Source organism: Somniosus microcephalus, chromosome 14, assembly GCF_052327205.1.
Source record: "Somniosus microcephalus isolate GS21.2 chromosome 14, FLI_Smic_1.0, whole genome shotgun sequence".
In the NCBI taxonomy this organism is placed as follows: Eukaryota; Metazoa; Chordata; class Chondrichthyes; order Squaliformes; family Somniosidae; genus Somniosus; species Somniosus microcephalus.
This window is the reverse complement of record NC_141000.1, coordinates 72,260,838-72,287,666: the sequence shown is the minus strand read 5'-3', so window position 1 is coordinate 72,287,666 and position 26,829 is coordinate 72,260,838. Positions and strand designations below refer to the sequence as shown.

At 44.4% G+C, this 26,829-nt stretch overlaps 1 protein-coding gene across 16 annotated transcripts in view; it reads left to right on the top strand.

The window, feature by feature from the left end:
• Positions 1 to 26,829, top strand: part of caska (calcium/calmodulin-dependent serine protein kinase a) — a 540,018-nt gene that overhangs the window by 274,182 nt on the left and 239,007 nt on the right. For all 16 annotated transcript variants that reach the window (XM_086006664.1, XM_086006672.1, XM_086006668.1 and 13 more), the window contains 4 exons: positions 3,598 to 3,700; positions 21,818 to 21,993; positions 23,084 to 23,206; positions 23,793 to 23,876. In XM_086006664.1, the coding sequence (XP_085862790.1) occupies positions 3,598 to 3,700; positions 21,818 to 21,993; positions 23,084 to 23,206; positions 23,793 to 23,876 (486 nt within the window). The remainder of the gene's footprint in view (positions 1 to 3,597; positions 3,701 to 21,817; positions 21,994 to 23,083; positions 23,207 to 23,792; positions 23,877 to 26,829) is intronic.

The following is a 26,829-nucleotide window of genomic DNA, read 5'->3' as shown; positions in this document are numbered from 1 at the left end:
TAATCCAAGGAATCTGCAGCCAATTTGTTAATTTACAGTATTATCCAACTTTTTTTTAAAAATTGCTCTCGAAAGATTCTTTGCGGAAATGACAGCAACCTGTGGGTTAGATATATTTCAAATACAGTATATGGAGCTCTTTCAGCTATTATAAGAGTGTATATCAAGCTGAAAGAGTTCAATGGTCCTTAAACTACTGCAACTTAGTTTTTCAATAAGCCAAAGGATAGTCAGTCCAGCAGCAGCACAAGTACCACAGTCTAGTATTTTTATTAGTTTAATTACTGCATATCACTCACCATGCACATGGTTGTAATGTGTAAAGTTCTGAACTGTCTTGGTAAATTTAAGCTCTCACTACATTCCAGTTTGGTATTGATCCATTTGATCTTTGTAATGAATTTGCCTGTTGTACAATTCAGGGCAGGATGTCTAAATTCAGCTATACCTGCCTTTTCATGGGATATGTGGAACACTCTTTGTTCCAGTCCTACTCGGGTCCCCTCCCTCACCTCTTTTTCCGGTACATTGATGACTGTATCGGTGCCGTTTCCTGCTCTCGCCCTGAAGTAGATAATTTCATTCACTTTGCTTCCAATTTCCACCCTTCCCTCACCTTCACATGATCCATCTCCAGCTCTTCCCTTCCCTTCCTCGACTTCTCCAACTCCATCTCTGGGGATAGGTTATTGACAAACATTCACTACAAGCCCACTGACTCCCACAGCTACCTGGACTACACGTCCTCCCACCCCGCCTCCTGTAAGGACTCTATTCCATTCTCCCAGTTTCTCCATCTCCGCCGCATCTGCTCTGACGATGCCACCTTCCACACCAGTGCTTCCGACATGTCTTCCTTTTTCCTCAACCGAGGATTCCCCTCTACAGTGGTTGACACGGCCCTTGACCGTGTCCGTTCTATCTCCCGCACTTCTGCCCTCACCCCTGCCCCTCCCTCCCGGAACCACGATAGAGTTCCCCTTGTCCTCACCTTTCACCCCACCAGCCTCCATATTCAACGGATCATCCTCCACCATTTCCGCCACCTCCAGCGTGATCCCACCATCAAACGCATCTTACCCTCAGCTCCCCTTGCAGCATTCCATAGGGACCGCTCCCTCCGCGACACCCTAGTCCACTCCTCTATCACCCCTTCCTTCCCCTTCGCCCGGCACCTTCCTGTGTACACGCAGGAGATGCAACACATGCCCTTACACCTCCCCCCCCCCTTCCCACTGTCCAGGGCCCCAAACACCCCTTCCAGGTGAAACAGCGATTTACTTGTACTTCTTGCAATTTAGTATACTGTATTCGCTGCTCACGATGTGGTCTCCTCTACATTGGGGAGACCAAACACAGATTGGGTGACCGCTTTGCGGCACACCTCCGTTCAGTCCGTAAGGGGGACCCCGAGCTTCCGTTCGCCTGTCACTTTAATTCACCGCTCCACTCCCACTCAGGCTTCACCGTCCTCGGCCTCTTGCACTGTTCCACGGAAGCTCAGCGTAAGCGTGAGGAACAGCACCTCATCTTTCGATTAGGCACTTTACAGCCTTCTGGACTCAACATAAAGAGTTCAACAATTTCAGATCATAACCTGGCCCCAATCATATATATATTTTTTATTCACACTTTTTGTTTGTGCCTTCTGTTCTCCCACATGGCAGCTGTCTTTCATTCTGCCAGCGCAATTTACACTTCATCTAGAGCCATCCTTTGTTTCTTAACCTGTCCCATTACCATCTCCTTTTGCCTTGAATATCTCTTAATGTCTCTTAACCTCACCTGCCTTCTATCCTATCACAGACCTGCCCTTTAGTTCTTTCATCCCCTCCCCCATTTCCCAGCCCCTACACTTGCTTAAAAGTTTGTTCCATTTCCTGCTTTTTTCCAGTTCTGATGAAAGGTCATCGACCTGAAACGTTAACTCTCTTTCTCTCTTCACAAATGCTGCCTGACCTGCTGAGTATCTCCAGCATTTTCTGTTTTTATTTCAGATTTCCAGCATCTGCAGTATTTTCTTTTTGTCTAAATTCACGGTTGGAACCGAACCAGTACCTTATTATGAAATTCTTCTGTGTTGTTGCATATTTTGACTGAGATGCTACTTCCCTTTTCTTGTATCAGAATTGATGTTTTGTACTTGTTATGTTTAAGGTATTTTTTACCAGATCACCCAAACAGGGAACTATTTCAAATTAAAGGGATATTCCAAGATACGACCCTGCAAAAGCCTTAGACTCGAGCCTTGGTCTGTAAAATATATGCCTATGTGTCATTTTTTTTTGACATGTAAACAAAACAAAAAAAAGTTTTGCTGCAAAGCCAGCATGAGCAGCTCAGAAACATGATACTGCATTGCTGGCTTGGCTTCCAGCACTCTGCTTTTCAGCATTTTTAATGATAATGGGCGAAGAGGTTTAGGAATGGATGTTTTCATGCCTACGCCCTCATTGGGGGACCAGGTTTTCGCATGCTTGTATTTTAAATCTTTTAATTACATATTGGATATACTTGAGAATAATGCCATTTTAGGGCCTTATCTTTGTTTATTCCTCTGAACTATATATTTGCTTACATGTCACATAATCATACATATTATTGAGAGATTCTTGTACACCTATTGATTTGTCTCTGTATTCCTATGTTCCCAAGACCTGATGCTGTGTGTAGAATCAACTTTTCAGTGACACCACTGAAGCACAACAGATGGGAATAGAGGGATAAGTGAAAGAATCCTAATTTATGATGCTGGATTCCATGGTATCACTACTGAAGAAGTTCTACACAACGTGTGCTCCTAGACTAACTCTGACTCACAGTTTTATTAGTATATAAAATGCAACAAAACTGGTGGAATGAGTGGTACCACTATGTATACAGACGTCATCGTTTGTAATTTAAGATTTTTTGGCTACTCTTCTAACTGTGTGAAATTTGGCTGTAGTAATATTGAATTAAAAATCAACTTTTTAGATTTTCGAAGTAATGAAACAACAAAGTTGCAAATCTGTTAGAGGGGATTCCGATTTCCTCCCTCTCAGTCAAGACAGACGATGGTAGATAGGTTCACAACGATCTTTATTCAAGCAAATGCAGGGGAAGACTCTCACTTGACAGCTTCAACTGGGACTTGGCGATCTCTCTCATTTCATTTACTTATATACATTTGTTATTGCTTATGCAAGCTATTACAAAATATCACGTGCTAGTCACACTCTTTGTTAATGCTATCACATTGCCCATGTTAGGGGTCTCTATCCATGAGTTGCGCTCCTTAGTTCCCTTGTGAAACTTCCATTTAATCATTTGCTCGGTGACTTCTGCACGTTATATTATTAGTTTTTGACTTGTTTTTCACATTTTATCACATCAACAAACTTGTTTTTCACACTTTTTATCACACCACCCTCGTTAACCTAACACAACCTCTAAAGTTCTTAATTGTTTGGTCAATCAGTAGTGTTTACTTGTTAATTACCAGTACAAAATCCAAAACCTTAGTCTTTTTGTACTAATAAATGTCAAAAGATGAGCTGTTTGTCAATAGCAGTTTTATTTTTACACAAACTGTTCAATTTTTTTTTCCTTATACAGCCACACTGTGTGTTACTTGCTTCAAAGGAAAATTCAGCACCTGTGAAACTCGGTGGGTTTGGAGTGGCCATTCAATTAGGAGAATCTGGGCTTGTTGCTGGAGGTAAGAGCAGTTACTTTTATTTCTTCAAAAACAAAATACTGCAGATGCTGGAAATCTGAAATAAAAACAGAAAATGCTGGAAATACTCAGCAGCTCAAACAGCATCTGTGGAGAGAGAAACCGAGTTAACAGTTCAGGTCGATGACCTTTTGTCAGAACTTTTATTTCTTGGTGAGTTTGAAATTAAATTGAGACTTGGAATATCACTTGGTGTCATGGTACTGACATACATTGCAACAGCAACTTACATTTATATAGCACCTTTACTGTAGAAAAACGTCCCAAAGTGGGTCAGCAATAGGCGGAGGATGGGCTGTAGACTAGAAAAGGTTGCCGTAACACCTGAAGCAACCAAGTAGCAGAACCAAGTCACAGCACCCGAATCTTGCAGTGTAAGACCGCCTACTTGCACCTCCGTAATATCGCCCCTCTCAGCCCTGCCTCAGCTCATCATCTGATGAAACCCTCATCCGTGCCTTGGTTACCTCTAGACTCGACAATTCCAATGCTCTCCTGCTCTGCCTCCCATCTTGCACCCTCTGTAAACTTGAGCTCACCCAAAACTCTGCTGCCTGTATCCTAACTCAAACCAAGTCCCATTCACCCATCATCCCTGTGCTTGCTGGCTCCCGGTCCAGCATCGCCTCAATTTTAAAATTCTCATTCTTGTTTTCAAATCCCTCTAGGGCCTCGCTCCTTCCCATTTCTGTAACATCCTGCAGCCCTGCAGCCCTACAACGCTCCAAGATACTGCACTCCTTCAATTCTGGCCTCTTGTGCATCCTTGATTTTCATCGCTCCACCATTGCAAGCCGTGCCGTCAGCTACTTAGGCCCTAAGTTATGGAATACCCTCATTGAACCTCTCCGCGCCTCTACTTCTCTCTCCTCCTTTTAAGACGCTCCTTAAAAACTACTTCTTTGACCAAACTTTTGATCGCCTGTCCTAATATCTCTTTTTATATGGCTCGGTGTCAAATTTTGTTTGCTAACACTCCTGTGAAGCGCCATTGGACGTTTTACTACGTTAAAGGTGCTATATAAATGCAAGTTGTTGTTGTGGTAGTCCAGCAGAGTAGCATAATCCAGGTGATGGAGGAATCCAGGAGTCCGGGAAGTCAAAATTTGAGCAGAGTGCCAGCCGTTGAAAAGAATACAGTAAAAACACAGAACAATCGGGTGCGAGGGATGGGCAATGCAATATTCTCTGTACAGGTAGCTTTAAAAAAAATTTTTTTATTAGTTTATGGGGTGTGGGCGTCGCTGGCAAGGCCAGCATTTATTGCCCATCCCTAATTGCCCTTGAGAAGGTGGTGGTGAGCCGCCTTCTTGAACCGCTGCAATCCATGTGGTGAAGGTACTCCCACAGTGCTGTTACATAGGGAGTTCCAGGATTTTGACCCAGCGATGATGAAGGATCGACGATATACTTCTAAGTCAGGATGGTGTGTGACTTGGAGGGGAACATGGAGGTGGTGGTGGTCCCGTGGTGGTGGTCCCATGCGCTTGCTGCCCTTGTCTTTCTAGGTGGAAGAGGTCGCGGGTTTGGGAGGTGCTGCCGAAGAAGCTTTGGCGAGTTGCTGCAGTGCATCTTGTAGATGGTACACACTGCAGCCACGGTACGCCAGTGGTGGAGGGAGTGAATGTTTAAGGTGGTGGATGGGGTGCCAATCAAGTGGGCTGCTTTGTCCTGGATGGTGTCGAGCTTCTTGAGTGTTATTGGAGCTGCACTGATCCAGGCAAGTGGAGAGTATTCCATCACACTCACATAAATTTGTAGTTTAGGATAAAATTCACCCACTGTTGGGACCTGGGGATCTTAAGCAGAGGAAGCGAGGAGTTTGAGGAGAAAAAGTCAAAGGATGGCAATTGATGGCCATGGATTGAGTTGCAAAGGAGAAGAGCTTAATTAAGGAACTTCCAGCACAGGAGCCACCGTAACAAATTATTCACCATGTAGTGAATTACTGATCTCAACCATGCAGAGCAAAGGTAAGGTACTTCCCCATAGGAAGATGTGAAGGGATCAGAGAGTGAATCACCTCGGCCAATTCACGAATGGCTTTGGCAGAAGTCTGGGACTAGATATCTTGCTCATCTTGTCGATTAGGAAATGGTGCTTGGCTTGGGAAATTGCAAAATGATTCTTTGTTGAGAGAAAGAGGATGAGTTGCAGCAATAGCCAAAAAAGTGTAATTGACTAGCTGAGAGTCGGCACGTACAGTGAAGTTCATAGGTAATGAACTTCTAAGAAATGAGTGGCAGTTGACAACTGTGATAAATTAGCTTCTGCTAGAGGAAATAAACTAGTGGGAAGTAACGTTGCAATTTTTACATGACAGATACCCAAAAACATGGATTTACAAAAGGTAAATCGTGCTTGACTAATCTACTGGAATTTTTTGAGGATATAACTGGTAAAATAGATATGGGAGAACCAGTGGATGTGGTGTATTTGGATTTTCAAAAGGCTTTCGATAAGGTCCCGCATAAGAGATTAGCGTGTAAAATTAAGGCACATGGGATTGGGGGCAAGGTATTGACTTGGATAGAGAACTGGTTGGCAGACAGAAAGCAAAGAGTGGGAATAAACGGGTCTTTTTCCGAGTGGCAGGCAGTGACTAGTGGGGTACCGCAGGGATCGTTCCTTGGACCCCAGCTATTCACAATATATATTAATGATCTAGACGAGGGAACTAGATGTAATATCTCCAAGTTTGCAGATGACACAAAGCTGGGTGGGCATGTGTGCTGTGAGGAGGATGCCGAGAAACTCCAGGATGATTTGGACAGGTTGGGTGATCGGGCAGAAGCATGGCAAATGCAATATAACGTGGATAAATGCGAGGTTATCCACTTTGGTGTCAAAAACAGGAAGGCAGATTATTATCTAAATGGCAATAGATTGGGAGAAGGGGATGTGCAACGAGACCTGGGCGTCCTTGTGCACCAGTCACTGAAAGTAAGCATGCAGGTGCAGCAGGCGGTTAAGAAGGCAAATGGTATGTTGGCCTTTGTAGTGAGAGGGTTTGAGTACAGGAACAAGGATGTCTTGCTGCAGTTGTACAGGGCCTTGGTGAGGCCACACCTTGAGTATTGTGTGCAGTTTTGGTCGCCTTATCTGAGGAAGGATGTCCTTGCCATGGAAGGAGTGCAGCGAAGATTCACCAGGCTGATACCTGGGATGGCAGGAATGACGTATGAGGAGAGATTGGGTCGATTGGGCTTGTACTCGCTGGAGTTTAGAAGAATGAGAGGGGATCTCATCGAAACTTATAAAATTCTAACAGGACTAGACAGACTAGATGCTGGAAGGATGTTCCCGATGGTCGGGGAGTCCAGAACCAGGGGTCGCAGTCTAAGGATAAGGGGTAAGCCATTTAGGACAGAGATGAGGAGGAATTTTTTCACCCAGAGAGTGGTGAACCTGTGGAATTCTCTGCCAAAGAAGGCAGTAGAGGCCAATTCATTAAATATATTCAAGAAGGAGTTGGATATATTAAGGCTAAAGGGATCAAGGGATATGGAGAGAAGGCAGGAACAGGGTACTGAATTTGGATGATCAGCCATGATCTCATTGAATGGCGGAGCAGGCTCGAGGGGCCAAATGGCGTACTCCTGCTCCTATCTTCTATGTTTTCTATGTAAACCTCATTAGAATTTGCTAGTTAAGGACAATAAAAGGGAGAACCTCATTCAAAGAATTGGGACAACGTGGCTGCGATCAATGATGACTATTTTGGTCATAACGGATTGGGTAAATTATTCATTTCAGATCTTCCCCTTCTCCTAGCTGGTAACATGCCTCTGAATTCCTTTGCCTTTTCTGGCACATGCTAATTTGAAACCGCCTATCATTCAATTTCCGTGTACATCCATTCTGGAGAATGATTTTAATATCATAGCTGTCGTCTTGCATCTGGCTGTCTGATGGTCCAAAACAGAGGATGGGGAGGGGGTAATGGCCTGTCCATATGACTACACATTATCTTCAAATTCAATGATGTTTTAGAGCTTATAAGAAATATATTTGCCACTTTTACTAATTCAGATGATCCTGGTGTGGTAAACCACTGTTTGTATTCCTGTTTGTCCTGTTTGTATTCCACTGTGTACATGCCTGGACATGCCTCGGCTGACTCCTCCCACAGGTCCTAGTATAAAGGTGACTGCTCCCCAGCCCTTGTATCCTGGACCGGTCGACCACTCGAGGCAGACCTCCATTCTGTTGTTAATAAAAGCCTTTGGTTACTCTTCTAACTCTCAGTCTTTTATGAGTAATTGATAGCGCATCAATTTTATTAACAACATTTTTATAATGGAGAAGATCCTCACACCAGCATGCCTGGACTTAGATCATCGGGAGGCGGACTCATCCACCAAGTTTACTCACTGGCTTAAGTGTTTCGAAAAATTCCTGACCGCCTCCGAAGCAATCAAATCGGACGAGGACAAACTGGATGTCCTGACCTCCAAAGTGAACCACCGAGTGTACTCGGTCATCCAAGACGCGACCTCGTACGCGGACGCTATCAAGCTCCTCAAGGACCAGTACACGCGCCCAGTGAACGAAGTGTACGCCAGGCACCTCCTGGGGAGTCGTAAACAACAACCTGGGGAATCGACCGTGGAATACCTTCAGGCACTGTCTGTGCTTGGCCGGGCCTGTGGTTGTAAGGATGTAAAGGCCGCCGTGTACACAGAGGAACTTATCCGGGACGCTTTTGTAGCGGGCCACAGATCCAATTACACCCGACAGCGACTGTTGGAGCAGAGTAACCTCGACCTCAACAAGGCCTCTGAACTCGCACTATCGTTGGATGCAGCCTACCAGGGCATGGATGCCTACTCCTCTGCACCGTGGACGCCGCGGGGAATGACAGCCTGGGACACAGTAGGACCGCCTCATAGCGCCGTGCCACCCCAGCCACACCCCAACAACGGCCCAACTACCGCAGCAGTGTCCCAAGGCCAGACAGCAGTGCCCCAAGGCCAGAAATGCTACTTCTGTGGCCAGGCAAAACACCCCAGAGCGCGCTGCCCGGCGAAAAACGCGATCTGCTCGGGCTGCGGGAAGAAGGGACACTACGCTAGCGTCTGCAGGGCCAAAGCCACCCCGAACCCCAGCAGCGCCGCGTGTGGGCCATGCGGGCCGCCATCTTGGACCTCCCCGGCCATGTGCGAATCACCGGTACAGCAGCCATTTTGGACGCCTCCAGCCACATGGGGATCATGGACGCCGCCATCTTGGATGACAGCCGGGACGCAGCAGGCCCCCGACACCGCCTCATCTGATACCCGCAGCGACACACCGACCCCTACGCTGGCATCCGTTACACTGGACCAAGCGAGACCGCACCAACTGGCCAGTTCCACAATGGACATTAAGGTAAATGGTCACGATACAATCTGCCTTTTTGACTCTGGGAGCACGGAGAGCTTCATCCACCCCGACACGGTGCGGCGTTGCTCTCTCCCAGTCCTGCCTGCGCAACAGCGGATTTCTATGGCCTCCGAGTCCCAGTCGGCGGACATCGGCGGCTACTGCGTGGTGACACTCGTAGTAGACGGGACCGTGTACGATCATTTTAAACTTCTGGTCCTGCCTGACCTCTGCGCTGCCGTCCTGCTGGGGTTAGATTTTCAGTGCCACCTTAAAAGTGTTACGATGGCGTACGGTGGACCCCTACCCCCACTCACAGTCCGCAGCCAGCAGCTTCCAAACTGCCCGCCGCGCACCAGGTGCAACCTCTCCACACTCAGAGTCACCCCCCCCCCCCCAACTGTTTGCTAACCTCACCCCCGACTGTAAGCCCATCGCCACAAAGAGCAGGCGATACAGTGCCGGGGACAGGGTTTTCATTAAAACCGAAGTGGAGCGGCTCCTGAAAGAAGGGATTATTGAGGGCAGCACCAGCCCCTGGCGAGCCCAGGTTGTGGTCGTTAAGACCGGCGAGAAGCAGCGCCTGGTCATCGACTACAGCCAGACAATAAATCGCTACACCCTGCTGGACGCCTACCCACTCCCCCGTATAGCTGATATGGTCAACCAGATCGCGCAGTACCGCGTCTTCTCGACCATTGACCTGAAATCAGCGTACCACCAGCTCCCCATCCGCCCTGAGGACCGCCAGTACACTGCCTTTGAGGCAAACGGCCGCCTCTATCACTTCCTTAGGGTTCCCTTTGGCGTCACCAACGGGGTCTCCGTCTTCCAAAGGGAGATGGACCGGATGGTAGATCAAAATGCGTTGCAGGCCACTTTCCCATATCTGGACAATGTGACCATCTGCGGCCGTGACTTGCAGGACCATGACGCAAACCTCGAAAAATTCCTCCGCACCGCCCAACTCCTAAACCTGACATATAACAAGGAGAAGTGCATATTCCGCACAAACCGCCTCGCCATCCTTGGCTGTGTTGTGGAACACGGAGTCATCGGCCCCGACCCCGACCGGATGCGTCCCCTTATGGAACTTCCACTGCCTCAAGGCCCTGAAGAGGTGCCTAGGGTTTTTCTCCTATTACGCCCAGTGGGTCCCCTACTATGCGGACAAGGCCCGTCCGCTGATCAAGTCCACCTCTTTTCCCTTGACGGCAGAGGTCCGCTTAGCCTTCCACCGTATCAAGGAGGACATTGCCAAAGCCACCATGCACGCAGTGGACGAATCCATCCCCTTCCAGGTGGAAAGCGACGCGTCTGACTTTGCCCTGGCCGCTACCCTCAATCAGGCGGGGAGACCCGTGGCCTTCTTTTCACGAACCCTCCAAGGCCCGGAGACCAGACACTCCGCTGTTGAGAAGGAGGCCCAGGCGATTGTGGAGGCTGTGCGTCATTGGAGGCACTACCTGGCCGGAAAACGATTTACCCTGCTCACTGACCAGCGTTCAGTTGCTTTTATGTTTAACAACAAGCAGAGGGGCAAAATCAAAAATGACAAGATCTTGAGGTGGAGAATCGAACTTTCCACCTACAACTACGAGATCTTGTACCGGCCCGGGAAGCTAAATGAACCCCCGGATGCGCTATCGCGTGGCACCTGCGCCAGCGCGCAGATCGATAGACTACGGGTCCTCCACAATGACCTCTGCCACCCGGGGGTCACCAGGTTCTTCCACTTCATCAAGGCCCGCAACCTGCCTTACTCTATTGAGGAGGTCAGGACCATGACCAGGAACTGCCAAGTCTGCGCTGAGTGCAAACCGCACTTTTATAGACTAGACAGGGCCCACCTGATAAAAGCCACTCGCCCCTTCGAGCGCCTGAGCGTCGATTTTAAAGGGCCTCTCCCCTCCTCCGACCGCAATGTGTACTTCCTCAATATTATTGATGAGTACTCCCGTTTCCCGTTCGCCTTCCCCTGCCCGGACATGACCAGTGCCACGGTCATTAAATGTCTGAACAACCTCTTCACCCTGTTCGGCTTCCCCAGCTATATCCATAGCGACCGGGGCTCATCGTTTATGAGCGACGAACTCCGTCAGTACCTGCTAACTAGGGGTATTGCCACAAGCAGGACCACCAGTTACAACCCCCGGGGGAACGGACAGGTGGAAAGAGAAAATGCGACAGTTTGGAAGGCCGTCCTGCTAGCCTTAAAGTCTAGGGGCCTTCCAACCTCCCGCTGGCAGGATGTGCTCCCCGATGCGCTCCACTCTATTCGGTCACTGCTCTGCACTGCCACTAACGCCACCCCTCATGAGAAAATGTTTGTCTTCCCAAGGAAGTCCACATCGGGGACATCGCTACCGCCATGGCTGACGTCCCCAGGGCCAGTCCTACTGAGAAGACACGTGAGGACCCATAAAACGGACCCCCTGGTCGAGAGGGTCGACCTCCTCCACGCCAACCCCCAGTATGCTTACATCGCATACCCGGACGGGCGGGAGGACACAGTCTCCATAAGAGACCTTGCACCCTCGGGGGCCGCAGCTACCCACTACCACCCCCCCCCCCCCCCACGATCCGATATCCAGCCCCAGCAGACGGCAGGCCTGGGCCCCGCGACCCGCTCGACATCTACGAGGACGACACGCCTGTGCCACAGCCTACGCTGGACTCGACGCCGGAAACTTCACTACCCCTGCCGTCGCCACGCAGATCACAGCGGCAGACAAGACCTCCGGAGAGACTCCAATACACTAACTTTTAATACACTTCACCCCGCCGGACTCGATTTTAAACAAGGGGTGAATGTGGTAAACCACTGTTTGTATTCCTGTTTGTCCTGTTTGTATTCCACTGTGTACATGCCTGGACATGCCTCGGCTGACTCCTCCCACAGGTCCTAGTATAAAGGTGACTGCTCCCCAGCCCTTGTATCCTGGACCGGTCGACCACTCGAGGCAGACCTCCATTCTGTTGTTAATAAAAAGCCTTTGGTTACTCTTCTAACTCTCAGTCTTTTATGAGTAATTGATAGCGCATCACCTGGAAAGAAGTATTCTGCCACGAGAAAGATTATTTAATAAATGTAGTCTTCTGATCAAATACTCAACTATATCTGCTTACTATGTATGATACAATTGGTTGGAGGGGGAGGTGGGAGATAGAGATGGAAGAAATTGCTGTTTGGATCTTTTGTCTAATCTTTATGTCCGGTTTACTAATACCATAACCTAGCAAATCATTTGTTTTCAAATAAATGGTGTGCTTGTACTTTGTTGGGACATTCTTGTTGGCCATTGGCAATGGAAAGTATGTCAAGTAAGTAAGTATGGGTCTTGTAATTTATTTAGTACTTTATAGTTTTTCATGTCCCTCTTTGCTCCCCCATTACTCTAAATATTTAGAGCCACTTGTAAGGTGAGTGAAACCATACTCCTTTTGAATTTAATACATACATCTGTGACAACTGTAGTCCATTGTCTGAAATTATTTATTCTGGCATCCCACTGGCAGACAAATATGAACTTCAAGTGTCACCGCTGTTTGAGATATCGGCCCGGAATTTGCGGTGGGTAATAACGGTGAACTAACGGCGTTCCCTGTCATTACCCCTCTGAAACTGGCCGCAACTTCAGGATTTAGCACATGCGCATCTATACACGGAAATCCTAAAGTTGAGGTCAGTTGTTCACTACTCCGACACTGGCTACGCTGAGGACCCCCGTGCTTAGCCGGCAATCTGTGAAATCGACAAACTTTTCCGCGATAACATCGCTGATAAATACTCCATTAAATGTTATGTTTTTTGGATTGGGTGTAACTTGGGTTTTAACACCATATTGACTGCTAAACAAACATTATGGCCCTGAAAAACTAATTTTTATATTTGTGGAGTGTCAAATTTCTCCATTATGATTTTTTAAAATTACAATTAAAAAAAAATTATTTAAAAAAAAAAAGGTTTGTTCATGATATTTCAGGTTCTATCTTATCCCCATGTGCGAGTCCTCATCTTTGTTTCGCTCTCTGTATTTAAAAAAATAAAAAAAATTAAAAAATAAAAATTTAAGTACGAATAAAAGCAGCTTTTCGTTTCCTGTCTGAGAGAATTCTGCAATGTGATTGGCTGCTTAGACAGTTTGTTGATGTCACAGCAACATCTTGGGATTCCCACTACAGAGTGCTGAAATCACTTGAATGTTGAAAAAGGCAAACTTCCCACCACAGAGATTGCAAAATCTCTGGGCAGCTTTCTTTGAGGCCAGCGTGAGTGCCTTTGTTTCACCGCTAACCGCAAATTCTGGGCCATCGTTTTGGGTAATAGGATGATTTCTATATATTGAGATATTTGTCTACTTGTAAATTTCAACATATCATTTCTGACCTTCACCGAAGGACGGTATGACAAAACAGAAGGAATCAGTATCTTTCTTTCTTAGGATAGCTCTTGATGGTTTGTTGCTCATGCCTTCACAATATGCTTTGCTAGCTTGTTTCTGGATCCCTTGGTATGTTATGTGTATTCTATCCAAAAGTTTAAAGAAAATTGATGTAGGAATCATCCAATGAGTGCCTTTTAATAATGTATAAGAATCTCAAAAGATATAAACAAAACCTTTGCATACTAGAAGGCAATTGGTCAATATTTTTATGGTCTAACCAAATAATCAGTGGCTTATTTCCAGTATAAAGCTTATAAAAGCCCTTCCACGTACAAGCGTTTGTGTGCATTTTCCTTCTGTGTACTCATTTAGGCACATGTTACTGGAAGTCATTGCCGTTGATGGTACTTCTATGGTAGAATGGCCCTTACCTATACAAAGATGTATTGGCAGAGGCATAAGTTTTTCCTCCCAGAATCACATACTATCCGTATGTTACTTAGTTCTTTATCTCTTAGAAAGCTCACTACTCCATATCATTTTTTAATTTTTGCTTTAGACATCTATCAAAGGTTGCCTAGCTGGTTTACCATGCTATGGAAATATGATGGTCACTCACTTTCATGGGTGAATTTGGATTGAAAATAAACTTGTAAAGGTGGATTTAACTACTGAAATTTAATTTTGACCTTTAAGAATTAACGCATATCATTCATTGCAATTATTTCCTCATGCAGTTTCTTCAAGACAGATCTGAAACATCAGTCATGATATGACTGGGTTTCTTTTTGTATTTTAGAATATCATCCATCATGCATGCAACCCTTTGGAACTCTTAGTGCAACATTGACAAGCTTCTAGAAATGATCTGGAGCAAAAGAGATACCAAAAATAAGCCAGATTGAAATGAAAAGCTCAAAGGGTGTGATAAAAGTCATCATAAAAACAGATTCTATTGGCAGAATTTGCAAGAATCTGGAATTAGTCTCTAATTTTGAATACAAACTTTTGCCTTCCTTTGTTCAGCTAGAGTCTGACCAAAATGAGGGCACAATGTACTTTTTCCAGTGAATGCACACTCGTTTAACTTGAACAACTGGAATACAAATTTGAACTTTACCATTTGGCTTTAGGATTACAACTATTCCAGCACAACAGCCTGTAGGCTTTCCCATACATCAAAATTTCCAACCAGGTCAATTCTTGTTTCACTTTCTGTCACTGAGAAATAGAGGTTCTTTTTAGTGTTGACAAGGAAGAGGGCTTTGCATGATGCTTGAGTTTAATATGGTATTCACCTTAAGAAACATCATATCGAAGTACATTTATATTTTTAACTATCTAATGAATACTAGGCCAAGGGCTTCTACAGCAGGGCATAGTGCATGTCTAACCTGTCGTACGACATATATTTCTTGCTGCACTTTATTTTGAGGAGAGAATCCCCTTGAACCATCCTTGAATATCTGCAATGTTATGTCTTGGTCCAGATAGAATTTTGTTCATTTTTTTTGTCGTTCCATTTCCTTACAGTTATGCTGATAATTGGCTATTACAGAGGCACGTTCCCTTGTGTCAATTTTAATGTCAATGGGAACTTTGCCAAAGAACATTTTTACAATTCATGGGTTTGATGTACTGAGCAGAGTGCCCCAGGAATTGGTGCTGGGGCCTCCACTGTTTTTGATCTACATAAATTGTCTAGATTGAGAAATGCAAAGTAAGTTGGTAAGATTTGCAGATCATAGTAAACTGGTTGGTGGGGGGGGGGTGCAACACAATGTGATGCAGCTGAGGACATAGACAATATATTAAGTAGGAAGAACTATGGCAGGTGAAATTCAATACAGATATCTTTGTAATTCTCTTCCCCAGAGAGCTGTGGAGGCTGGGTCATTGAATATATTTAAGGTGGTGATAGACAGATTTTTGAAAGGTAAGGGAGTCGAGGGTTATGGGGAGAGGGCAGGGAAGTGGAGTTGAGGCCAAGATCAGATCAGCCATGATCGTATTGAATGGCGGAGCAGGCTCGAGGGGCCAAATGACGACCTCCTGCTCCTACGTCTTATGTTTTTATAAATGCAAGATCTTGCCCATTGGAAGAAAAAATGTGGAACATGTTTACTTAATGAATGGTGCTGAACTAGCTAGGAAAGAGGCTGAGTGAGATCCGGAGCTGATAGTAGACTCATCACTGACCACACCTTGTCAATGCAGTGCAGCAATTAACTAAACAAACAGAATGATGAGCTATATTGCCAGATCAGTACATGTCTGAGTGAAACGTATTGAAGCTTTATAGTGCTCTTGTCAGTCTGCACCTTGAATACTGCGTTCAATTCTGGTCAAGGCAGAAAGAAAGCATCCAAGCCCTGGAAGTGGTGCAATAAATGGTCCTAGGACTGTGGCGTCAGAGGACTGAATTATGAAGGAAGCTTAGAAAACCTGGATGCCAGCCTTGAAAGGAGGTGATTCAGATGGAATCTTCTAGAGATATATAAGCTACTAAGTGGAATAGAAAAGGTTAATCCTGAGTATTACTTAAAGTTAAACCACAACCGCAGGTCAAGGGGACATAGGTACAAATTGGCTAACGGCAAATTCAAGACGAGTCCGGAAGCATTTTTCACAGAGTGATTAATACCTGGAATTTTTTTCTGAGTAGAGCAGTAGATTCAAAAACTCTTGATCTGTTCATGAGCCAGTTAGATGTTGTGATGGGGGGGGGAGGCGTTAGGAATTGTAGTTATCTATGGACGAATGAGCTGGATGGACTGAATGATCTCCCTTACCGATACTTATCTTGGTGATATTTCTATCTTGCCCAGGAAAAGCATGTTCATAATCTTCCTGAAATGTTGTCAACCTCTTCTTTCTGATGTAAAGCTAGGAAGCGTTCTCCTCTTTGGTTTTGCGCCAGATATTCTGTCTGATTCAGCATCATCGGTCACTTCTATAAGTGGACATCGTGTCCCCTGCAATCTGGAGTGCATCCTTTACTTCCCAGTATCTGTTTAAATGATAGCATGACGTGTGGATTATAATAAGAAACCTGACTCCTAAAATATTGCACATGATGTCACATGCATCCTCCTCTTTGTGGAAGGTGGACTGAAAATCAGTCTATTGAGACAAGGCACAAAAGCAAACGGTAAAATGTATGAATGACTAGAACGCTGTCTTCATTTTAGAAAATAACAAAGACACAAACTTACTGATGCCCCAAGCTTAGACCCACTTTCAAGCTAGCTATTTAAAAGCTAACTATCCCTAGTTTTCTATTACAGGTTACTAATGTTCACCCATCCTTTGCCTTTAAGTATGTCAGAGAAACAAAGAAAGAGAGATGCACTTCTCCGACACCTGTCTTCAGTCTCTCTGGTCGGGGGTTTGGCCTGCTGAGATGTCACTCAGAGTCACCACCCTGATTGAAATATCTTCCCTTTAGTGAGGAACACAAAACATCCATATGTGGGTCTTAGCTAAGCCTCTCCGAGTGGATGCAATAGAAGATGCATGGCCACTTGGGTGACGCAAAGGAATCATTTTAACCCAATAGAAATGAAATGTTTGAGATTGTACACAACGATCCCTTCTCTGTTTATTAATTAATACCCAAATCAGTATTGTTAGGATGAGAATCAAGAATCTGACCGAATGTTGGGAAAAGATACTGTGTGGCCTTGTTATATGAACATAGCATTACAGAAAATCATCATCATCTTAGGCAGTCCCTCGGAACCGAGGATGACTTGCTTCCACATTAAAAATGAGTTTGCAGGTGACTGATGAGTCCAATGCGGGAACTACAGTCTGTGCCACAAGTGGGGCAGACGGTGGTTGAAGGGGCAGGTGGGGTGCTTGGGTTGACGTGCGCTGTTTGCGCTTGGCTTCCGCTTGCTCCCGGCGAAGAGACTCGAGGTGTTCGGCGCCTTCCCGGATGCTTCTCTCTATTTTGTGCGGTCTTGGGCCAGGGATTCCCAGGTGTCAGTGGGGATGTTACACTTTTTCATGGAGGCTTTGAGGGTGTCCTTGAAGCGTTTCCTCTGCCCACCAGGGGCTCTCTTGCCGTGCCGGAGCTCCGAGTAGAGCGCTTGTTTCGGGAGTCTCGTATCGGGCATGCGGACAATGTAACCCGTCCATCGGAGCTGATCGAGTGTGGTCAAAGCTTCAATGCTGGGGATGTTGGCCTGAGCGAGAACACTGACGTTAGTGCGCCTATCCTGCCAATGGATTTGCAGGATCTTGCGGAGGCCGCGTTGGTGGTACCTCTCCAGTGCTTTGAGGTGCCTGCTGTACATGGTCGATGTCTCTGAGGCATACAACAGGGCGGATATCACTGCTGCTCTGTAGACCATGAGCTTAATGCCGGGTTTGAGGTTTTGGTCTTCAAACTCTCTTCCTCAGGCGACTGAAGGCTACACTGGTACAGAAAATACTGTAAATTTAAAAATCCAATACAGGTAAAGACAAAAATGTAACAGTCCCCTTCCATGACAATATACAGACTTTGTATCTCTAGTAGGGCATCGGTGTTTGGGATGTACTTGCAATCTCCTACAACTTACACAGGTTCGTTCTTTCTGACTTTTTTTCTCTTTTTTAGTTACACTTGGAATTGTACTTTTGTGGAGTGTTTGCCCAGTCTGTTGTAATCTCCCCAACATTTTCAACCAACCTGTATTTGCTCTCCTTGCTGCCTGATTATTTCTGTTGCTGCTTAATTACATCACTTGAGTTCTTGCTTTATCAATGGATAATTTAGGGTCTTACTGCAACCTCTTACAGTATCTCGTCTCATAGTCCCATTACAGTCAAGTCAGTTATCTTCTCATACTAAGTATCATAACCAGTGGTCAAAAAGACAGTATAAAGTTGCAACAAAACTGTCCATGGATTTGATTTTCTTTCCATTTTCACAGTTTTTTTCCCACTCTAGTGCCTATTTATAATTTCCAAAGTCACTCTCAGCAAGTTGAAAAATGCACAAAATATCCCTAGCTACTTCATCTATTGGATATATTGGCCCATGCGGAGGCCTGCGATCTGGAAAAATCTGCGCCCTTACCTGAGGGCTCCCGGGACGCGCGCACTTCCGCTCCTGGGCCTCTCCAAACTTGAAGTGCGCAGCGCCCATGTATCCCAGAGGCGCAGGTAGTTCGCAGCGTCCCTGGGATCGCGTGTGCCATGGGGAGCCAATCACAGAAGGGAATCTCCCTTCATACGTTTGACAGGAAGACCTGTCAAATATATGAATGGAGATCAATGAAAAAACATAGTTAAACTTTAAATACTTTTTTTTTGTTAAAAACACATTTTTTAAATGACTTGAAATTACAATAAATTAAATTTAAACAAATAAATTTTTTTGGAAAAAGGAAAAGTATTTTACGGAGCTAAAAATAAACTTACCCTTTTTTAAAGTATTTTTATAAATGATAAATCGGTTGAAACATTAAAAAAAAATTTGAACTCCTATCCTGGTAAACAAATGTAAGAAGTCACACAACACCAGGTTACAGTCCAACAGTTTTATTTGCAATCACAAGCTTTCGGAGCGCTGCTCCTTCGTCGGGAGAAGTGGAGAGATGCCTATAGACACAGATTTTATAGTCAGAGAATAATGCCAGATGATTACAGGTAATCTTTCTAACTGCCATTTATCACACCTCGGCAGAGAGATAATCACAGCAATCAAAGGTGTGAATGGTGTCCAAACAGGTCAGTCAGGAAAACATTACATCAAAGAACAATGAGGTGGGGTGACAAGGGGTCAAATGTTGCAGATGCTGGGGTCTGTATGGAAAAACAAAAAACAGACAAAAAACATTTTCTTTGCTGGAAATCACAGCAGATCCGGCCGCATTTGTGTAGAGAGAACAAGCCAACGACGACTCGAGTCTGGATGACCCTACGTCAGGTGGGGTTACGTGTAGCGTGACATGAACCCAAAATCCCGGTTGAGGCCGTCCTCATGAGTGCGGAACTTGGCTATCAGTTTCTGCTCTACGATTTTGCGTTGTCGTGTGTCTCGAAGGCCGCCTTGGAGAATGCTTACCCGAAGATCAGAGGCTGAATGTCCTTGACTGCTGAAGTGTTCCCCGACTGGGCGGGAACACTCCTGCCTGGCGATTGTTGCGCGGTGTCCGTTCATCTGTTGTCGCAGTGTCTGCATGGTCTCGCCGATGTACCATGCTCCGGGGCATCCTTTCCTGCAACGTATGAGGTAGACAATGTTGGCCGAGTCACATGAGTATGTACCATGTGGGTGGTGTCCTCGTGTGATGATGGTATCTGTGTTGATGATCTGGCATTTCTTGCAGAGGTTGCCATGGCAGGGTTGTGTGGTGTGGTGGTCGCTGTTCTCCTGAAAGCTGGGTAATTTGCTGCGAACAATGGTCTGTTTGAGGTTAGGCGGCTGTTTGAAGGCGAGTAGTGGAGGTGTGAGGTTGGCCTTAGCGAGGTGTTCGTTGTCATCGATGACATGTTGAAGGCTGCGAAGAGCATGGTGTAGTTTCTCCGCTCTGGGGAAGTACTGGACGATGAAGGGTACTCTGTTGGTTGTGTCCCGTATTTGTCTTCTGAGGAGGTCTATGCGATTTTTTGCTGTGGCACGTCGGAACTGTCGATCGACGAGTCGAGCGTCCTATCCCATTCTTACGAGGGTGTCTTTCAGCGTCTGTAGGTGTCCATTGCGTTCCTCCTCGTCTGAGCAGATCCTCCTCGTCTGAGCAGATCCTGTGTATTTGCAGGGCTTGTCCATAGGGGATGGCTTCTTTAACGTGGTTAGGGTGGAAGCTGGAGAAGTGGAGCATCCTGAGGTTGTCCGTGGGCTTGCGGTAGAGTGAAGTGCTGAGGTGTTCGTCTTTGATGGAGATTCGTGTGTCCAAGAATGAAACCGATTCTGAGATATGGTCCATGGTGAGTTTGATGGTGGGAACACTTCAGCAGTCAAGGACATTCAGCCTCCGATCTTCGGGTAAGCATTCTCCAAGGCGGCCTTCGAGACACACGACAACGCAAAATCGTAGAGCAGAAACTGATAGCCAAGTTCCGCACTCATGAGGACGGCCTCAACCGGGATCTTGGGTTCATGTCACGTTACACGTAACCCCACCTGACGTAGGATCATCCAGACTCGAGTAGTCGTTGGCTTGTTCTCTCTACACAAATGCGGCCGGATCTGCTGTGATTTCCAGCAAAGAAAATGTTTTTTGTCTGTTTTTTGTTTTTCATACAGACCCCAGCATCTGCAACATTTTACCCCTTGTGACCCCACCTCATTGTTCTTTGATGTAATGTTTTCCTGACTGACCTGTTTGGACACCATTCACACCTTTGATTGCTGTGATTATCTCTCTGCCGAGGTGTGATAAATGGCAGTTAGAAAGATTACCTGTAATTATGTGGCATTATTCTCTGACTATATAATCTGTGTCTATAGGCATCTCTCCACTTCACCTGACGAAGGAGCAGCACTCCGAAAGCTTGTGATTTCAAATAAAACTGTTGGACTGTAACCTGGTGTTGTGTGACTTCTTACATTTGTCCACCCCAGTCCAACACCGGCATCTTCACACCATATCCTGGTAAAAGCAGGCCTTACGCCTGCTTTTACCAGGCGTAAGAATTGTAAGGGTTTTCTGCGGGTGGAGGGCCTCCAAAAAGCGGAACTATCCGCCCATGGAGGCCCTTCTCCAGGGCAGCCGGAGGATCTGTCAAGACCATTCTTGACAGATCGGAAATGCCGGTTTTCAGCACATGCGCTGTGCATGCCTGAAAGCGGCATTTCCGATGTCCCTACGGGTGGGTACACAGCGCGTACACACCTGTAGGAATCGGAATATCCGGGTCATTACCGTATTAATCTACTTCAGTTCATTTTTCTAGTCTAAGTCTGAAGCAATTCTAAATCTTTCAATTTGGTTTATGCTTCTTGGCCATTCTTTTGGATTACTGAAATCAAATATCCATGGTTAGTTATAGTGGAAATCAGCCATTTATCTGCACTATCAAACTGTGCCTCTACTCTTAATAATTTGTAGGCCATATTTTATGTTGTACTTCTCGTAGTCCCTGGCAAAAGCTGGTTTAGATTGCCACAATCCTTTGACAAATAAAAGAAAATCATCATTATTGTCACCATGTTATGTTAGATGTTCTATTAGAATCGACTCCGATACTAGATAGCAATAACAGTGTTCTGCGTTATTCCTTCTCTTTCCATCTTTGATCAACACTTGAGTGATTCCAAGCTGACACTATGCCTGTTGTTTCAAAGGGACTCGTGATGTAAATGACATGGCTTTCAAAGTTGGCCTTCACTTTTTTTTATGTTTCTACTTAGGTCGTGTAGGAACGCCACATTTCATGGCACCAGAAGTTGTCAAAAGAGAACCGTATGGAAAACCAGTTGATGTTTGGGGTTGCGGAGTGATACTTTTTATTCTTCTTAGTGGTTGTTTGCCATTTTATGGAACAAAGGAAAGATTGTTTGATGCTATTATTAAAGGAAAACATAAGGTAAACCTGAATTTTTGTGACTCATAGCATCCACTACCTCTGAGTTACTCCACCAAACACTGATGCAGATATGCTTTGTTTATTCTTTTCATTATTTTTGTGTCTCAAGATTCTCATTACCACTTAACTATGTTTTTCCTTTATTATTCATGCAGCTGTTAAAAATAATGGCCCAGATTTTGCGGTGGTAATGACGGAGAAACTGTCAGCGTTCGCCGTCATTACCCCTCTGAAACTGACAGTAACTTCAGGATTTTGCGCATGTGCAGATAAATGCGAAAATCCAGAAATTGCAGTCAGGCATTCCCTGCTCCGCCACAGGTTACACTATGGAACTCACCAGAGCCGGCAGTCAATTCAAATCACAGTTCCTGATGAAAACTTCCCCCATTACTCTGGAATATCGCTGTTAACCCCCCCCCCCCCCCCCCAACCCCTGGAAAAAGTTAAGCCTTGTTGAAAGAGGTGTTAACTGGGGTTTTTAACTGTGTATTGACTGCTGAACAACTGTGCTGGCCCTGAAAAACTAATTTTATATTTGTGGAATGACATATTTTCCATTAAAATGATTAAAAATGACATGGCTTTTAATATAATTCTTTTTAAAAAGTTTGTTTGATATTTCAGCTTCTACCTTACTGTTGTGTATGTCCCAAAATTTATTTTTCTCTTGTAAAATTTATAAAAAGTAAATTAGAATCTGTGCATTTTACTTTCTGGTTTGCTGTCTGAAAATTCTTCAATGTGATTGGCTGCTCAGCCTGCTTGATGACATCACTGTTGCTGGATGATGGAGTTTCACTTGATTTTGCACTAGATTCAAACTAAAGTCGGGAGAGCTGAAATTCACGCCACAGAGATCGCTAGACCTTTGTGGGCAGCTTTCTTCGAGGTCAGCGGCGAGCGAATTCCAGGCCAATATCTTTTCACAATTTACAACTTTCCTATTGTCCAACATGTTACGAGTGTAGTTATGAGAATGATATTTGTGTAACTATTGAATGGAAGAGATGACAGGAAAGTGCACTTTTACTGTTAATGATGGCAGAGTCGCAATGTCAGCTGAGTGTTTCAATTCTTTTCATTATAGATGAACCCTAGGCAATGGGTTCATATCTCGGAGAGCGCAAAGGATTTGGTCCGTCGTATGCTCATGTTGGACCCTGCAGAAAGGATAACTGTTTATGAGGCACTCAACCATCCTTGGCTCAAGGTGATTTTTTTTTTTAATTATTCATCTCGAATCGGTGTTCCAGTTTAGACACAGACGTCTTTTTATGCAGTAAAGGTGCCATTCACATGGATATTTTTGGAAAACAATTTTTGTCTCACCTAATTGGTCATGAGATTATTTCCCAATTACAATTTGTGGATTTAGTTTTTAGTACAATGGATAAACTATTTACAATTGGTCCAACAATTAGGGATACTTTCAGTAATGTAGTATTGGTGCCTATTATTGACTGTCTAATATGGTACATAGAACAATTCTTTGCAGAAGTGCCTTTTCATAGTTTTGAGTATTTTATTCCACTCCTGCGTTAGAAAACCGAGGGCAAATTTGAGACCATCTGATCAGAATAGTAATAACTTAGAGCAACTAGCACACTAAAAGCTATTAAATTTCAGCTCAGAGGAGCTCAGTCACAATGAGAGTTTAGGAGAAAATCGTGTATAAGATAACTACTTAACTTCCCAGTGTAAGTTAACTTTATTGGCCCCATCAAGAACAACCAGTTGTAATTTATTTACTTACTGTGATACACTAAAGATTTTAAATCATATGTAATATATTTCAGGAACGAGATCGTTACGCATACAAAATACACCTTCCAGAAACTGTGGAACAGCTAAGAAAATTTAATGCAAGAAGGAAATTGAAGGTAAGGCCAAAAAGTGAATTATTCCTTTTCTGGTATGGAAGAATATTTCCCATTCTTCACTGGGTAAAATCCAACTTCTGCTTTACCTATTATTGACTCTCTAATATGGTACATAGAACAATTCTTTGCGGAAGTGCCTTTTCATAGTTTTCATAGTAGGGCAGGACCCACAAGGGAAAGTTAGAACTTGTTCTAAACATATAGTGCCCATTTCTTAGATCAATATGCAAGGACATTCCTCTTGAAACATGCTTTTACAAAAGCTGAAAAAATGGAAACACTCAGCAGGCCATTCAGGAGTGAAATTGGGATCTAATTGAATGGTGGAATAGACTCGAGGGGCTGAATAGCCTACTCCTGTTCTTCTGTAGTATCTGTGGAGGAAAGAGACAAGTTAACTTTTGAGTTGCAACTCTATCAGAACAGGAAAAAACAAAAGAGGAACAGTATTTAAAAGGATCAGAACAAAGGGAAGGGGGAGAAAAAGAACAAACACACACGAGGAAGTATGCGCAGGATGACCTATAAAGTGCTTAAAAGGAAAACGGGAGATAGTTAAATGCCTGCAGTGATATTAACCTGCAATGATAGAAAGGAGCATAATAAAAAGAACTCGAGACCAAGAATGTGTGAATAGCTGAAGTGGTGGAGGGTAAGGCAGGTCCGAAATGCAAACAGGAGAAGTTGAGAAAGCAGAACAGGATCCAACAGCCTACGAAAGCAAAAAAGAAGGCTGACACACAGGATACAGACTGCCCCGCTAGCACAGTAGTCCAACAGATGTTCCCCACTCCAAGCACCAACCCGCCTTCTCCTCAAACTGCAACCCCTCCCCTCCCCCCCCCCCCCCCCCCCCCCTCATCGAAATTCCAATACACCCATCGCATATCACCAGCATCCCTTGCATTTGTGGAATGACAGAGGTGACCACTTTATTCATTTTGTTCACAAGTGCACACCAAGCTCACGGTCATTTGTCACTTCAGTTCTTCGTCCAACTCTAACCTCTCCGCCTGTGGTCAGTTTGTTCCAGTGAAGCTCACCACAAGCTCACGGCAGTGCACCTTATTTTTCTATTAGGTGCTTTGCAGCTCTAACATTGGCTTTAATAACTTAACTGTAACTCCAACTTTCTTTATGCCAGGGAATGCTGGCAATGTGGGGTGGGTGTATTGGTGTTTTGGGGGAGGGGAGGTGCATTGGTGCTTAACTTGGGGAACCTCTACTGGAGTACCATGCTGACAGAGCAGTTTACAGCCTAGCTGTCAACCTGCTTTTTTTTTATTCTGGGGCTACTGATCAGTCTTTAAATATTTAGCTGGTAGCCAGAACGTGTTAATTTATATATCATTAAAAATCTTGTGTACAACATGCACTTCCTGTAAACATTAATCTTACTCCCTGTCATACTTTTAAAATAGAAAATCTGCATATCAACAAAGATTTCTTCTACCATTGTTTTTCTCCGTAACTGAAATTGCTAATGTCCAAAATAAGGATTTAAACAAAATTTAAAATAATTTTGATTACGTATTTCGCAACAATGCTTATTTTACCAACTGAATTATCTTTTGTATCTTAAACCTTCATTCACGATTTTACTTCAAGGCCTCAGCCCCTCTCGAAAGCCTCTTAACTGGATATTTTTAACATAGTTTGGGAGAGTTTTGAACCACTGCATTCTGAGCATGTGAAGATTATAGACTATCCCAGCATGCAGTATGTGCATCAACAGGAGTTGAGCGATAGGAGCATCTATCTCATTTTATGAGGATTTGAGAGCTTTTTTTTTTTGGAAAAGACTGGAAGAGCTAGGTCTTTTAAAATTATGAATGGGCTGGACAGGGTAGATGTGGATAGAATGTTCCCACTTGTGAGAAAATCCAAAACTAGGGGCCATAGTATACGATAGTTACTAATAAATCCAATAGGGAAATAAAGAGAAATGTCTTTACTCAGTGTTTAGAATGTGGAACTCACTACCACAGGAAGTGTTTGAGGCAAATAGCTTAGATGCTTTCAAAAATAAACTAGATGAGTACATGACTGAAAAGGGAATCGAAAGATATACTGAAAGGCTGAGATGAGGTAGATGAAATGGGAGGAGACTTGTGTGGAGTACAAACACCTATGCAGACTAGTTGGGCTGAATGGCCTGTTTCTGTGCTGTATATTCTATGTAAACTGGAGATTGAATTGTACAAGCTATTATTTCAGGCAGGCCATTTGTTGTAATTTATTAACGTGCTGGTTTCTATTATGAACTGCTCAGACACAACACCTGTGAACAGTAGCACTTCTCATTGTAGTTTTTTTTGTTAATGGTTGGAAAAGAAAGATTGTTTACAAGAACTATATTGCTATTGAAAATTCAGTTTAAAAAAATCTGTTCTATACCATTACTATAATTCAAATAAAGGCTTTAAATTATACCTGATGTATTTCAAGAATTAGATTGTGAGGTCTAAAGAAATTTGTTTATATTTACTATATATGTATGTGTGTAAAATGGTGGAAACTGTAAATGATGAACCTTTGGGTATTTTATGAGGTAATTTTTGTTTGTTTATTTATAGAAAAGTTCTTGGTAAAGGCTGTATAAGTCAGTAAGCCCACCAATAATCATCTAGGTTTTCTGATTTTTTGTTCTTTGGTGCATACCAGGAAGTTGTGCATTTCAAGCCGGTGATGTTCCGTTCATTAATTTTAAGAAGCAGAAAATTTGCATTTAAATACTGTAAAGATAAGAAATGGCTGACCATGGCGAAAGTGGTGGGGGATACCTGAGGACTCGAGGTGTTAAGGAGGCTGACTGGTGGGAACTGGGGGTTTGATAGTTCAAAAATGACAACAGCAGTTTGGTTCCCATTCTCATGCGTTCCCTCCCCACAAGGCTATTAGACCCTGCCCCATCCCCCTACAATACTACCAGATGCCCAGATGCCAGTGACCC